The sequence below is a fragment of the Neovison vison genome, chromosome 13, assembly GCF_020171115.1.
Source record: "Neovison vison isolate M4711 chromosome 13, ASM_NN_V1, whole genome shotgun sequence".
In the NCBI taxonomy this organism is placed as follows: Eukaryota; Metazoa; Chordata; class Mammalia; order Carnivora; family Mustelidae; genus Neogale; species Neogale vison.
In genome coordinates, this window is record NC_058103.1 from 110,333,442 (window position 1) to 110,350,584 (window position 17,143).

Genomic DNA, 17,143 nt, shown 5'->3' on the forward strand with positions numbered 1-17,143 from the left:
TTTAACATACGCTTAGTTATACTGCTTTCCTCTACAGGTGTTTTCCATCCTCACAGAGTGGTCCACTTTTAGTTTTGAAAATATTTTTTTGAAGATTTTTTTTTAAATTAGAACGAGAGAGAGAGAGAGAGAGAGCATGAGTGGAGGGAGGGGCAGAGGGAGAGAGAGAAGCAGACTCCCTGCTCAGTGGGGAGTCAGGGGGTTTGATCTCAGGACCCTGGGATCATGACCTGAGCTGAATGCAGACACTTAACCGACTGAGCCACCCAGGTGCCCTTCAGAACATTTTTGGGTAGATGATTTTCATATCACTTTCTTTGTTCATTTGGTCCCAGATCTCTTACTTATATCTCTATTATGCCCCTTACTTAGATGCTTATAAATTCAGAGTTTGATGAAATGAAAAAAAATTACTGATCTGGATGCTCAGTTCTAAATTCAGTTTCCATTAAAGAGTCTGTTCTGTTTTAGGGGTGCCTGTGTGGCTCAGTAGTTAAGTGTCTGCTGAGATCATGATCCCAGAGTCCTGGGATCGAGTCCCACATAGGGCTCCCTGCTCAGCAGGAAGCCAGCTTCTCCCTCTCCCTTTGCCATTCTCCCTGCTTGTGTGCGTGCTCTCTCTGTCTCTTTCAAATAAATAAATAAAATCTTAAAGAAAAAAAAGTTTGTTCCATTTTAGAGTGAATCACAGTATTTTTGACCTCTCGAGTTCTCATCACATTTAACTTCTGACATGTGTATCTAAGGTGAAACATGGGCTGGGGAGGTGTGCTCTTTTGGGGCTTGTTGGGGGTTTCTTGGTATATGAGGTGTATTCCTTTCTATATCCTTGAAGAAGAGGAGTCTAACCATGGCAAGCCACTTCTTAAAGCCTGCCAATTCCAGTTAAGTTATGACCTCAAGATTTTTTTCTTTTAAACCTTTTCTTACTTTGTAACTGTTTTACTTAATGAAGTTTCATTCTCTTTTCTGAATAACACAGACTTCTAACCCTGCTTTTCATGTTTCTGCACCAGTTTCTCCCCAGTTCCTAACTCCATACTTCTCAGATGGAGGTGTGTGGGTGTCTCAGGGGTATAGCAGCCTGCAGTAAATACAAGTACCAGTTCTCTCCATTATCTCCTGTAATCCCTACATAACGTGGGATAGAAGAACTTTGGTTACAGAAGACATAGTAAAGTACAGGAAATAAGAATGTGGGCTTTTTCAATCTGCCTAACTATGCTCCTTCACCAACAACGTGTATGACCTTGGGCAAGTGAATTGACCTCTTTGTACCTCAGTTTCCTGAACTATAGAGTAGAAATGATCATGGTACTGCCTTTGGTTTTTGTGAGAATTCATGAGTTCATACACATCAAGGACTGAGAAATGCTTAATAAACAGACTTTCCCTTTTCTACCTATTAATTCATCCACGCATGAGTTCATACACATCAACGACTCAGGAATGCTTAATAAATTGATTTTCTCTTTTCTACCTGTTAGTTCATTCACACAACAAATATTCATTGAGTACCTGCTATCTGTTATTCATTATTTAGTAGTGAACAAAAGAGACAAAAACTGTCCCTGATTTCATGGACTTTACTTTCTAGTGGGAGAGGGGGCAGAGGAACAAAAAACAAGATAAACAGCCCGTTACGTATTTATATGCTATGTGGAATATTGATAATTATCTAGGAGAAGGAGAAAAAAGCAGGGAAAGGGAGCATGAAATGTGGGGAGGATTTGAGACTTGAGACAGGGTCACCCAAGAAGGGCTTACTGAGTAGGTGACATTTGAATGAAAACCTGAAGGAAGTGAAGGTGGCGAGGCAGATGACTGGGGGAGGTGCCGGCTCAGCAGAGGAAATGGACGTTGCTAAGGGCTGGAGACAGGGAGCAAGTGGAAAGCAGGAGATTAGGGCACAGAATTCATGAGGAGCCAACCCTGTAAGTACATAGGGCTTTGTATGAAGCCACGGGAGGACTTGAGCTTTTACTTTTTCTTTTCTTTTTTTTTTTTTTTGGAAAGATTTTATTTTTTCATTTATTTATCACAGAGAAAGCAATGGGGAGCAGCAGGGAGAGGGAGAAACAGGTTCCCTGCCCAGCGGGGAGCCCTATGCTGGGCTTTTACTTTCAGTGACACTTTGCTTTCTTTGGTTCTCTATGCTTGATCCTTCCTAATTATTTTTCCTTCATTTTTTCTGGTTTGTGATCTCACCTGAAAACCTCTGCTAAGGCTGATAGTATCTCCCCTTTATTATGTTGTGTGATGCTCTTAAGATAATTCAGTAAATACTGGTGTGCTGATTGACAGTTTTGATTCTAAATATTCATAAGCATCCTATTTTGTTGCATGACTAGTTCCGCTGAGGCCTCCTGAAATCAGTTTGACAAGTCGAAGTCCCACTGATATCCTCATCTCCTGGCTGCCGATCCCAGCCAAGTACCGACGGGGTCAGGTGGTCCTCTACCGCCTGTCCTTCCGCCTGAGTACTGAGAATTCCATCCAAGTTCTGGAGCTCCCGGGGACCACACACGAGTACCTTTTGGAGGGCCTGAAACCAGACAGTGTCTACCTGGTGCGGATTACTGCTGCTACCAGGGTGGGGCTGGGAGAGTCGTCTGTGTGGACCTCACATAGGACACCCAAAGCTACAAGTGTGAAAGGTAAATCCCAAAATGCTATTGAGGAAGAGTACTTTTACTTTTTTGAAACTTACTTTTATGAAATCAAAGTTATGTTTAAATGGTATTTTATGAAAGAAAATATTCCGTAGATCATGGACTTCACTGAAAGTAACTTTCAACTTTTTGTTGCATAGTCCCTTTTGACATAGAGATCAATAGTGTGTAAAACCTTTGGTTACGCTGTCAGTTTGCTCAGCAAATTCTTCGTAGATGACTGAGTCCACATCAAACTAAATTACCAAAAGTTGTATATTAATAGAGACCTAATTAATATTATTGCCATATATTTTTTTAAATCATCCATTTAATAGAAAGACTATAGACTAGGAAGTCCTAGACCCTCCTCTTCTTTTAATAATGTGAAATGTAACATGACTGGGGTTTTTGTTGTTCATTGATTAATAATAATGCCTGTTCTACACAGAGGAATAATGAATGGTCAAAATTAGGAAGTCCTCATTGTCTCTTAAAAAAAAATTCAAGTATAGATGGTATTGTGTTCCTATTTATATACCTTAGGGGTTTTTTAAAGGTAGTATTTTATATTTTTAATTCTGTCTCAAAGTTTAATATCATTGTGGAATTCTGAAAATTAAAGTATGATTGCTTGGAATCGCACTTTTTTTGTAGCTGTTCATTTAAAACTGGGTGTATTCGTATGAGTTGTGGATTTTTTAATGCATACATTTCCGGTGGATTTTTCTAGCCCCTAAGTCTCCAGAGTTACATTTGGAGCCTCTGAACTGCACCGCCATTTCTGTGAAGTGGCAGCAAGATGCGGAAGACACAGCAACCATTCAGGGCTACAAGCTGTACTACAAAGAAGAAGGGCAGCAGGAAAATGGACCCATATTCTTAGATACCAGTGACCTTCTCTACACTCTCAGTGGTTTAGGTGAGTGAGCCCGTACTGGGCTTTTGTTTTTTTCTTCCTCTCTGACCAGCTGGGAAAGAGTTTTTGGATATAAGGCAGAAGAACTGACTTACTGGTAAAAAGGGAATTGCCCTTATCAAATCACTGTGTATGTCCTACTGCTTGAGTCCAGGCTGGCCTTTGACTCACCATCATGAGCAAACTTGTCAGTGGTCAGATAACCGTGTTATCTTTCCCCTACTTCGGGGCTTCTACTTTTCTTTCTGCAGTTCACTTCTGGTAGAATGAGAACTGATCAATTATGGTGAGTATATGGTGTACATAAAGTAGCAGTATCACCAAAAGAGCAGAAAGTAGGCAACGATTAACTTAGAAATTGCCCGAGAGTGCTAATATATAAATTATATATATATAAAATATATTTAAATTATGTATAAAATAATGCTCTTACATATGACCCATGCCGCTGTACATATTTATTTTTGTAGCTGTGACACAGAAACACTAGAGAAAATGTATTCAGCCTTGTGTTTGGGTTTATCACAATTGTGAAAGACACCATTTTATTCTTTGTACGTCTTATCATTGCTGAGTGAAGAATTTCATCATGTGACCATGTTTAATGGAAAGTAAGGAAACTTATGTCTACAATAAGTACCTGGGTATAAACAGATAGATACTTAAGGTGTAAAATGCATACTCAGTTATTTCTTAGTTATTTGTTAAAGCAGCAACTTTACTTAGGATTCCCAACTAAATTGCTGCTGAATTGTTACAGCACCTTTTGCACCTAGTGGAATCTTACAGGGCTCTCCGGCTTTCCCCCTCGCAGACTATCCTTTGGAGTGCAGAAAGGGAAGAGGTGGGGGGACCCCACTAGGGAGAGCTCCATTTGCTTCTTTCAGGCCTGTGAAAACAGCAGGAGTCCTGAGACCCTGTCAGTGAAAAGCAGCAGTGGGAGTCTGTTTTTGGAGGCAGGGACATGTGACCCCATCCTCTGGTTCTTTACTGTAGTTTTCCAGATGGCATTTTGCTTCTAATCTTATTTTCTTGGATGTTAATTTAATCTGCATTTGCCTAAATAAATTTCACTATTGATCCCTGTCACACAGTTTTATAAATGATGAGGAGAAGTTACATATGTTCCAGGCTGACCTTCCTTAAAACCACTGACTCAGAGGTGATGTTAGCCCAGCCTGTCACCAGAGTCAGGAGCATTTATTCCTAGCTGAGGTTTCTCAGTATGCTCTTACTTTCTATGTTCATATCCTTTATTCAAAAGAGTTGCACTAAGTTATCAAATAAGAAACAGGATTTGGGACAATTGCTGATGAAAAATCATACATCAAACTCAGTATTTCCAATTCCTTCACTGTTAAGGAAAAAAAAATAAGTAGAAGATACAAAAAGTAAGTTCATCGAGCACTTTTCTTGAACACACATAGGTAGCTTGTTTTAAACAAATGAATAATGTATTGGGAAGAACAGAGTAATGCTCTGCTTGTGAAAAGTTTATAGAAACATCTTATTAAAACTTTGTCAAGGGGCGCCTGCGTGGCTCAGTGGGTTAAAGCCTCTGCCTTTGGCTCAGGTCATGATCCCAGGACCCTGGGATCGAGCCTTGCATCAGGCTCTCTGCTCAGTGGGGAGCCTACTTCCTCCTCTCTCTCTGCCTACTTGTGCTCTTTGTCAAATAAATAAATCTTAAAAAAAAAAAACAAACACTTTGTCAATTAAAACAATGTTTTGAGGGGTGCCTGGGTGGCTCAGTCGATTGGGCATCTGCCTTTGGCCTGGGTAATGATCCCACGGTCCTGGGATGGAGTCCAACATAGGGCTCCTTACTCAGCGGGGAGCCTTCTTCTCCCTCTTCCTCTGCTGCTGCCCCTGCTGTGCTCTCTCCCTCTTTCTGTCAAATAAATAAATGGAATCTTAAAAACAAAACAGTACTTTAAAATTTAAACATTTTCTATAGGTGCGTATAAATATAGAGAAGACCCATTGATATTTGTTGAAATTTTTTATAATCTCTAGCTAATAGCTTTTAGTACTACAGACTTTTCTTTCCTCCTGTGTTTTAAAAATAAATCACATCTGTTATAGCCTGTGTTTTTACGGTATAAAATCCATTGTGTATCCATGTGTTTTGGGTAACCCAGCTTAAAATCACTCTAATGCATACACTGGGAAATTATTTTGTTATAGTCAGTATGCCTCTCTGTTAAAATAACTCCATGTTTTCTGACTGTGGAATTAGACTGAGTAGTTGGGGTAATTGCAGTGCTGGGTAACGGGGGATTCCATCTCAGCCTTGGGACTTTCATTGGATAGTGGATTCTACACCTCTGGAGGTCCCAAGCCAGGGCTGCAACGGGCTGACCAGCAGAGATGCAGTTGTATAGATCTAAGTATTGTATGGCTGTTGACTAGCTCACCTTTAAAATGCTTTTTAATCTTGAGAGCTGTAGGGTCTGTAGAGTCTTCTTTTTTAGAAAGACACTGTTGAGGCCTATCCGAGCTTACACTAAGTTGAATGTGTGTAACCCACTGAGCAGGCAAGTGTTAAGAGCTCTCACTCCTTCCCTTCTTACTTTCAGCTATTGGGAGGGCAGTATGTTCTGTTAACTGGACAACTGACCATCTGTGACCATTTTTGGCAAGAGCATCTGGCGGTAGCTGCCTGTTTAACAGAGAATGATGTGTGCAGAGGGCAGTAGGTTAAGGGAACCCTATCTGTGTCTTGCATGGTGAATACTTTCTTTCACAGAGCTTTTTGTACATTAAAGATGCTCTAACTAGAACTAGATTCACTAAGTAGGCTTGGAAATGTAATTTAAATGCTTCTCTTTGCTAATTCAGTGTCAATTTGAGTAGCAAACTGATGTCTCAAAATTTCATTTTCATACTAATCCCTTCTCTGATGCCCTAATAACTTCCTTTTGTTACTTCTGCTAATTAAGTTTTCAACTAAAAAGTATGTTATTGGGACACATTGTCCTTGGTAACATACAGTTCTTTGTTTCTAAAAAAAAGAAATGAATTTGTGTATTTCAATTCATTTAACAAGAATTAACAAATTATTTTTCTAAATAAGGTGTTGTGGTACTAAATGAACAGATTTAACAGATGTGACCTCTGCTCAAAACAAGAAAAATTAAAACAAAAGACATTAACTTGATTTACTTTCCTCCCGAAGTTCTGATTAACTAAATTTAATTGTACTTAGTAATTAAAGTTGTTTGACAGCATTTTACACTAAACCCTCAATGCTCAGTTCAGAGATGTAGAATGTTTTGTTTTTAAAATGGCTGAAAAGATTATTTTGTCCTTATTAGTGTAATAGAAATAATGGTAGAGCAGTAGAGGTATTTTGATGTTGCTGGTTGTTCTAGTTTAATGATTTTTAAATACACAGTTTGCTTCTAATTAGAAATGGTTTGGTGGTTGGGAAAAAAGCATTTGGCTTGTGATTAAATGTTTATGTGGTTTGTTCTAAATTGTGGGTTTTTTGAGGTTTTCTTTAAGATTTGCATCTTTGTTGTGATGATTTTCATTCAGTATTTCCTCCCTTTAACACTTCTCATGTTTACCTTTTTAAGCAGAATTTTAAAACATTCATAAATAGAAGCAAAATTAATAGCATACTTGTATTCCCTAATAACAGATTGAAATAATTTGGGTTTTTTTTTTAAAAGATTTTTATTTACCTATTTATTTGACAGAGAGAGATCACAAGTAGTCAGAGAGAGAGGAGGAAGCAGGCTCCCTGCTGAGCAGAGATCCCAGGACCCTGGGATCATGACGTGAGTTGAAGGCAGAGGCTTTAACCCATTGAGCCACCCAGGTGCCCCAATAATTTGGTTTTTTTTGTCTGTTTATTTCAGAAATTGGCTTCAAATTCTGAAGTTAGTTTCTAATTGCAAAGAGAACTATTTTCATAAGCTGTCAGAAACCTCTTAATTTTTCAGTATTTATATAAAAAGGGGAAAGGGGAGATTATTTAGATGGTCCTGTTGGTAGTTTAGCATTTGGGACACTGATAATCTTTAGCTTCTATTTTGCCAAAGAATGTGTACTAGTAACACTTCACAGTAAGCTTGATTAGTGACTATGAGATTCAGTACCAATTACAAAGATCCAAAATATTTAAAGTCAGTAATGTTCCTGGATTCCTTGCACATCTTCAAAACTTACCAATCTTTTTTTGAGAAATCAAAAATGGAATTCCCCTAATTGAGGGGAATAGGAGGCCAAAAAAACCCCCCAAAACAAAACAAAACAAAAAACCCAATTCCTGAGTGACAAGTAGTTTTAGAGTCCCTTAGCCAGTTTTTATGAAAACATGGTAAAATTAAGTCGGATTTCTGGGTGTTATCCTTTACCATAACAGAATAGGATTCGGTTGATCTGAGGAAAGAAAATCAAGAGGTACCACTGGTGAGCCAAACTCATGTAGCTGGAGGGAGTTGTAATCTTTCCTTTAGTCAAGACAGGACAAGATTTTGTGGCATAAAAGAGACTACTTTTATCAGAGAGGGTTCATTGTGAACCTCACTATAATAGTGATTTTGTTTTGAAGAGAACTAGAATCACTCAGTTTACGAAATATGGAAGTCACGTTTTAAGGCAGGCCAAAGTCTTTTCAGAGACTGTGTTCCCTCTTTCCTCTCACACAAGGAAGCCTTAGAGAACATTCAGAAAAATCTTTGGAAACATGCTACAGGTGAAAATCCTTGTATTGTGGCTGTTTTTCAGTTTTCTTGCTGCACCCCTTAAGATAGAGTAAAAAACTACACCATATTTTATAAACAAATCTTCCCAATTATGTATAGTTTCCAGTATATCTTAGCATACTGACTTTTAGCCTAAAAATTCTTTTCAAATAATTTGGTGGCTTGATTTCAACTACCATCTCAAATATCACTATAGATGCCAGGATTCTTCTGCTTTCTAAAGTAACATATAATCAACATAGGCATCATGAAGCACTCTGCCCAGATTAGTGTTGACTTCACAAAGTAGCATTGGTTTCTGTGAGATCAGTTTGCATTTGTTTGTTAACAGATCATTTTTAGGGATTGGTGTAGAAATTCCTGGACATTATTGCTGTCATTTACCACAGGCAAGATCACTGGGGACATACTTCACATTTTTTGCCTCTCTTCTGTTCTTCCTATGCTTTATTACTGTTAAATTCCACTTTTAGTAGAAATAGTTCCTCTGAACAGTGTCTGATTGCACTCTCCCTTTCCTTCCTTTCAAAGAATTACAAAATAAATTCATTTAACTCACGTGAATAATTTTGGAAACCACTGGCTCTGTAGGCCAGAAAACTGACTGACAATGTGGGACTACAAATTATAACAAAGGAAACATTGTAAAAATACTGTATTTTACTTATTTCTCTATTAATTATATTTTAAGTTACCCTTTCTTGTATTTAATCTATTATCTAGCCAAAATATGTTGAAAATTCAATGCAGATTTTAAGAAATATTCAACTGTTTTTTCTTTATTAACTAGGAGAGCAAAAACTTTTAAATATTTCTGCAGTATCTGAACGTAGCACATATAAGAGCTATTTAGCTCAAACTTTAGAATCTTAATACTTGAAAAATTTAAAAACCAGTACCTCAAAAGAAAGAGCATCCATTTCTTTAAAAATCCTGTTACTAAAAAAAAAAAAAAAAAAAAAATACTGTTATATTACGACAGTAAGAAAGGAAAGGACAGATTTTCATTTGACAGTTTGCAGCTACCTCCATTTAAAGACAAAATATTTATAGACTTGTGAAACTGTATGAACTATACAAAGCTTACGGTGCTGTCATCTGGTGATCTTTCCTTAAATTCTCTCTCTTGAATGAAAGGTTATCTGCCATTCTAAAATATTTCTGATACTTCTTGGACGAAATTGGAGATATGTCTCTTTCCATTTGGAAAAATCTTCCCCAGCTTTTAAGTTTCAACCCTCTGGGAATCGTCTTGTGATCTCAGATGGTGTCAGTCATTCCCATGGTACATCATTTATAATGCCCTATTATAGGAGGCACTTCACACTGACAGCTGAAAGAAAAATAGCCGTGAAGTAAATTTCATGTCTGTTGCCTGACATTAGCTCTGTAACTTATTAGCAAATTAAATCCTGGTTATTTTCCTAATCTTTTTAGGTAGTGATAATAATAATAGTAATAGCTATTTTAGAATATTAGGAAGTTTAAATGAAATAATGTACATAAAAGTTAACATGGTTCCTAGAAAACTGCACTGTAAGTCCTCAACAAATGTTAGCTGTTGTAATTGTTTTTAAAATTTTCTCCTCCTAAGATGGAGCCTGGAAATCTATATTTAAATTTTTTTTCATGTGATTTATTTGAGCAGTAGATTTGGAAACCAGTGCTCCTTGAACTTTAGTATCTACACCCAGGGTCTCGTTAAAAATGCAGATACTAATTTAATAGGTTTGAGTGGGGCCTAATAATCTTTGCATTCCTACCCACTTGGAGAAGCAACATCTATACCAGGGGTAGGCAGACTTTCTGCAGTGGAATGGATAGTAAATATTTTAAGCTTTGTGGGTGTTATAGACTGAATATTCATGTCCTCATGAAAGTCATATGTTGAGGCCCTAATCCCTAATGTGACTGGATATGGAAAGATGGCTTTGGAGTAGGGGATAACTGTTAAGTGAGGTCATAAGGGTGGGGCCCTAATGTGATAGGTGCCCTTATAGGAAGAGGAGGAGACAACAGAGCTCTCTCTACCATGTGTGCAGGGTCTCAGTGAGAAGCTGGTTGTCCACAAGTCAGGAAGAGAGCTCTCCTCAGAAACTGAACACTTCCATGACCTGATCTTGGACTTCCCAGTCTCCAGAGCAAGAAATTAACTTCTGTGGCTTAAGCCATCCGGTCTGTGGTATTTTGCTATGGCAGCCCCAGCAGACTTATACAGTGGGCTGTAAGAGATACCACAAGTGTTCCGTCCTGCCACTGTAACACAAAGGCAGCCAGAGGAAAATGCATGGATGCGGTTATGTTCCAATAAAACTTTATCTGTGGACACTGAAATTTGAGTTTCATATATTTTTGATATGTCACAAAATCCTACTATTTAAAATTATTTTCTGACCACTTCAAAATGTAAAAACTGTTTTTAGCTAGCAGGCTGACCCAGAGGCAGTGGACCATATTACTATATGTTGGCAATTCCAGGTGTAGACTCTAGTTATAGTCTTTGTTTTGAAGTCTATTTTGGGGGCGCCTTGGTGGCTCAGTTGGTTAAGCATCTTCCGTTGATGCGGGTCATGATCCCATGGTCTTGGGGTTGGTCTCCCTGCTCAGTGGGGGCCTGCTTCTCCCTCTCCCTCTGCAGCTCCCCCTTGTGCATGTGCGCTCTCTGTCAATAAATAAAGTCTTTAAAAGAAATAAAGTCTATTTTGTGTGATACAAGTATTGCTACTCCAGCTTTCTTGTGACTTCCGTTTGCATCGTAGGTGTTTCTCTATCCCCTCACTTTCAGTCTGCAGGTATCTTTAGGGAGTGTTTTTTTGTCTCTTGCCAGGTGTAGACTCTAGTGTTGTTGCTCTTGAAAATGTGGTCCCAGGAACAGCAGCAAAATCTAGAAGTTTGGGGTTTCCCTTGTCCCCTTTCCTGCCAGATCTTCTGAATCAGAATCTCTGTTTTAACAGGATTATTTCGTGATTGTACGTACACTGAAGCTTGGGAAACACTGGTCTGGATGACTTGGTATATATTTTTCTAAATAGCGAATATTCTTTATAAAGTTAATAGATTTTTAGGGTTTGTTACTTTTGTTGGAAATCTTTCAGAATTTGTTTTTGTGCTTTCTGAGTTCCTATATAGCTGACTCTCCTGATTGTCAGGCCAATTATAGTTTTCAATTATTGTCGCCACTAAGCCTTCCCTTAAGTCTACTTTCACTCACTTTTTATTGCATACTTTAAGTCTATCTCCCCATACTCCTCAGCTTTCACAGGGCAAGAAACATGGCCTTTCATGGGTATCATCCTTTAATCGATGCATTTTTTTCCCCCCAGACATCCAGGAAGTGGATGAATCCCAGGCTCTCAGGTATAATCTTCCAGTTGAGGCCCTTCCTTCCTGTGTTTTGTCTGTCACTCAGTGCTCATTGACAAAGTCGTTCTTTTATTCTTAGATACTTACAGAGCTTACTGTATGGCAGTCCCTAGTTCAGGGACTGCCATATATATTTAATGTAAACATGGTCATAGCATTTGTGTCAAGGAGGAAGACCAACAAATAAGCAACTAAAATACCAGGCGACGAACTCTTTGACAACATTCTGCAGGTGCTTCTGACCTATTTCAGGGCTGGAATGGGGGTGGCTTCCAGGAAGAAGTAACATTTAGGTTGAGATTTAAGGGTGCGTAGGATTAGTCAGGCAAAGAGGCAGGGGCAAGTACAGGTTAGGTGGGACCTAAGAAAATAATGTGTAATAACATAAAAATAATGTAAAAGTATATTATCGATATGGGGCCTTATACTTACCCTGCAGGTAGAGGCTCCATTACAAGTGAAGGGTTCTGAAAATTAAAAAGTTCTCACAACTTTGTGGTAAATCTGCTCTGAGAAGAGGGAGTAGCAGAAGCCAGGAGATACTCAGGGACTGGTGAAATTTATGTGGGACGTCCAGGAGGTGTGGAGACCAGGCTCTGGAGGAGATGAAGCGTTGCTGTGTGCCGCAGGCACCTGGGAGACTGCCTGAGGGAATTTGGGCTTTTATCTTAAGGGCAGCATGAAGCTGAATCATTTTAAGCAAGCTAGTGACCCAATTAGATTTGTTTAGAAGTATCTTTCTGTTGTAGTGTGTAAACTATAATGTGGAGAAGTAAGACATGAAGCAGCTCAGAACTGCCTACTGCCTGAAAGAGGTTTTTGTGAGTTTTCTTTTTCACTTTCTTTCTGATTCAGAGATAAGCCTATATTCCATGTTTGCTATGGTCCTGTTGCACGTGGCAATTTTCGTGCACACAAATGATAAAGATTTCTTCAGAGAACAGCATATTCTGCTGCTTTTAATCAATTTATACTTGACTTTTGGGAACTACAGTCACTTTGTAACATATCTATATATACATATACACCTCCACCAAAACAGTAAATTTGGAAATTTCTTTGTGCTGACCCTCTTCAGAAATCAAAGTGTTAAGGTAATATTGTTCCCATATCTAAAAATACAAACCCTACTGTTTTATAAAGGGAAAGATTGTTGGATCTTTGGTTTATGGTTGTCTTAAAGTCAGCTCCGTAACTGCATTAAAGTGTTTTAATTCTTCCCTCCCTTTCCTTGAGTCAGCTCTCAAGACGCATGTAGTCACAAATCTAATGGTGTATTCTGTGCCCCCTGAGAATGCCTAATTACTCTTGATTTGGTACATTTCGTTTTAGGCAACTGTGATTGCCAAGTTAATTAAATTTCATGTTTTTAAATGAACAAGGAAGTAAAGGAAATATAGCTATGGATTCCATAAACCTGTAATATAAACTGTTCTTCGAAGCCACAGCGTAAATCCAGGAGCATTTATAAGTTACTCAAAAGAAGAATATTTTGAACCCACTCAGCTGCTACCATTGAGCTTGAGGATAGGCTTTTAGAGCTACAATACTGTTTACAAAGCCCTCGTTAACACTATGTGAATACAGTGAGTACAGTGTCTTATGGAACTCAATAGATTTCAGATAAAGAGACTTCTATGCTTTCTTGGTGGTTCTTTTGGGCCCCTTCTAGAAGGCTTGTGATACAGAAGCTCAGTGGCCTTGCAAATCAGGAGATTTAGAAGTTACTGATAATGGGCTGCAGTTACCATTAAACTAACATAAATTAATTATCAGTAAATCAGTCACAGAATTGAAATCATCCTCACAACATACAGCTTTGGCTTGTGTGATTGATTTCTTCTGCTAACACCTTCTGAAGACCTTGCCTAGAAGATAGTGCTAAATAAAAATGCAAAATTTCTAATTTTAGGATTGATACAATATATATTTTTCTTAGAACTTAATGTAAATCTACTTGGTTTAATAACATGAGATTGCTATCTATACCAATGTAATTGCCATTTCTTGTTTCATAAAATTTTCATATTAAAGTTTACCTAGCCTAATTATGGATGTTAACTTGTTTATTTTCTATTATTGTTAAAATTTAAAAATTAGTATATATTGATTGAAAGCACATACTGTGTCCCAGGTCCTGTATTGGGGACAAGGAATATGGACATGAGATGGCATGTCCGCTTCCAGAGTATTTAAGCTCAGCATGAAGGACCTATTAGTCTCCATAGGAAAGTGTCCTAATAGACAATATTGAGATACAGTCAGTGTTCTAGAAACACAGAGGATAAATGACTAATTTTTACTGCATGATGGAGAACGGTTTACCTAGGAGAGAATGGAGGAAAGTCACTCTAATAATAGGAAGTTACAAGGTACAAAATAGAAGATTGAAGAGGTGGCCTGAGTGGTATATAATGGCTAAAATGTGGGTCACATGCATAGGAGTTTAGAAGTTGTAGGAGTTTGAAGCTGTAGAGTTAAATAGAGCCATGTCTTAAGAGCACTGTGGACCTTAATAATTGATTTGGTGTTTGTCCTGCAATATAGTAATGAGGGGCCATCAAAAGTTTTTTTTTTTTTTTAAGATTTTATTTCTTTATTTGACACAGAGAGAGAGATCACAAGTAGGCAGAGAGGTAGGCAGAGAGAAAGGGGGAAGCAGGCTCCCTGCTGAGCAGACAGCCTGATGCAGGGCTGGATCCCAGGACCCTGAGATCATGACCTGAGCCGAAGGCAGAGGCTTTAACCCACTGAGCCACCCAGGCGCCCCAAAAGTTTTTAAATGAGAGTATAACATGGTTTGTTTTAGAAAGATAAAGTAATGACAAAGTCTAGGATAGGTTTAGAAAATGCAGTGAGTATGGGCCAGGGAGGGAGTTACTGAAGACAGGAAATCAAGATGATGGTTGTTGAAGTAACCTAAGAGGATGAGGGTGTGAGCTAAGATGGTAATTTATTGGAGAGAAGGAAGATACAAAGTTGTTTAGGACTCACAACAGTCACGGGGCGCCTGGGTGCCTCAGTCGCTTAAGCATCCAACTCTGAATCTCAGCTTAATCAGGACTTCACTGATTACATATGGCCTGATGGGAGGCCTTCAGATATAAGTATCGGGGTCACACCTAAGGGATCTATGAAAAGATGCTCAACATCATTAGCCATTAGAGAAATGCAAATTTAAAATTTTAAACTGCAATAGGCTACCACTACATGCCTATCAGAATGACTAAAAATTTTTATTTTTTTTTTTAAGATTTTATTTATTTGGGGGCGCCTGGGTGGCTCAATGGGTTAAAGTCTCTGCCTTCGGCTCTGGTCATGATCCCAGGGTCCTGGGATCGAGCCCCGCATCGGGCTCTCTGCTCGGCAGGGAGCCTGCTTCCTCCCCTCTCTGCCTGCCTCTCTGACTGCTTGTGATCTCTGTCAAATAAATAAATAAAATCTTTAAGAAAAAAAAAGATTTTATTTATTTGTTAGAGACAGAGAGAGAGAGATCACAGGCAGAAGGGAATAGGAGAGGGAGAAGCATACTTCTGCCGAGCAGGGAGCTCCATGCGGGACTAGATTCCAGGAATCATGATCTGAGCCAAAGGCAGACACTTAACTGATGGAGCCACCCAGATGCCCAAACTGAAAAACTTTAAATGCCAAGATGACCAATAACAAGTGCTGCTATGGATGCAGAACACTGGGAAATCCCATGCATTACCGTAGGAATGCAAAGTGGTCCAGCCACTCTGAAAAACAGTTCAGTGCTTTTGTTTGTTTTTTAAACTTAAACACGCCTGTACCATATGACCCAGCAGTCACATCCTAGATATTTACTCTAGAAAAATGAAAACTTATTCCCACACAAGAACCTATAACACAAATGCATGGCTCTGTTCCACCCCAAATACCGGAAGCCGTGAATGTCGTTCCATGGGAGAAGGGATGAACAACCTGCAGTATATTTGTATGGTGGAAACACGCTCAGCAATGAAGAGCGATGGACTGTTTGCTGTTTGCAACAATTTGTAAGCGGATCTCAGTGGCATTATATGGAGTGAAAGAGGCTAGTCTCAAAGATTATATTCTGTATCATTTCCCTGATATGACATTCTTGGAAAGTCAGAACTAGATTAGTGACTGCCGAGGATTAGGGGTGGGGGCTTAAACTTTGTTACAAAGGGAAGCACAGAGGGGTTTCTTGCTGTGATGGAATTCTTCTGTATCCTGATTGTGGTGGTAGTGGACAAATCTGTACATGTGTTAAATAAAACTGAATACCAAAAAGGTCCACTTAAGTGTATCTAAATTTAGAAAGTAAAATAGAATACTGGGTTTTGAGCTAAATTGCCAGGATTTTTTTTTTTTATTAACCTATAATGTATTATTTGCTTCAGGGGTACAGGTCTGTGATTCATCAGTCTTACACATTTCACAGCACTCACCATAGCACATACCCTCCCCGATGCCCATCACCCAGCCACCCCATCTCTCTCACCGTCCCTCCCTCCAGCAGCCCTCAGTTTGTTCATGAGATTAAGAGTCTCTTATGGTTTGTCTCCCTCTCTGGTTTTATCTTGTTTCATTTTTTCTTCTCTTTCCCTATGATCCTCTGCCTTGTTTCTCAAATTCCTCGTATCAGTGAGATCATATGATAATTGTCTTTATCTGATTAACCTATTTTAATACTCTCTAGTCCCATCCACGCTCTTGCAAATGACAAGATTTCAATTTTTGATGGCTGCATAATATTCCACTGTGTATACATGTACACGTCTTCTTTATCCATTCATCTGTTGATGGACATCTAGGCTGTTTCCATAATTTGCCTATTGTGGACATTGCTGCTATAAATGTTAGGGTGCATGTGCCCCTTCGGATCCCCACATTTGTATCTATGGGGTAAATGTCCAGTAGTGCAATTGCTGCATTGTAGGGTAGCTCTATTTTCAACTTTCTGAGGAAACTCCATGCTGTTTTCCAGAGTGGCTGCAACAGTTTACATTCCCAAATGGCCAGGATTTGAATTCTAGCTCCCTACCCACTAGTGTCAAGTCACTCTATCTTTATGATCCTCACCTTGCTGTAAATGTCTAAGATGTTGAGGATGATGATGATGGTGATTTAAGTAGGCTCCACACCAGCTTGGGGCCCAATGCAGGGCCTAAACTCATGATTCTGAGATCAAGACCTGATCTGAGATCAACAGCCAGACTCTTAACCCCCTGAGCCACCCATGCTTCTCCGGGTTTTCGAGGATTGAATGTGCTAGTGCGTGTGGAACCCTCAGCACACTGTATGGTACAAAGTAAGTGCTTGGGAACTAGTTACTCTATATAAATATGATTACAGAGAAGAAGAAGTTGGAATGATTCCCAAGAGCTTGGAGTGGACGGTACTTTAATTGGAGTAGGACTTTCAGGAACAAAATCAGGTTTGGAGACGTGGCAGATACTGAGTTGAGTTTTGATCATGTTGGGTTGAAAAGATCGGTGTCCTAGGGGAGA

General features: G+C 39.0%; 1 protein-coding gene across 1 annotated transcript in view; it reads left to right on the forward strand.

The window, feature by feature from the left end:
- Positions 1 to 17,143, forward strand: part of PRTG (protogenin) — a 116,826-nt gene that overhangs the window by 65,906 nt on the left and 33,777 nt on the right. The window contains exons 10-11 of the mRNA XM_044231171.1: positions 2,352 to 2,657; positions 3,385 to 3,573. Of these exons, the coding sequence (XP_044087106.1) occupies positions 2,352 to 2,657; positions 3,385 to 3,573 (495 nt within the window). The remainder of the gene's footprint in view (positions 1 to 2,351; positions 2,658 to 3,384; positions 3,574 to 17,143) is intronic.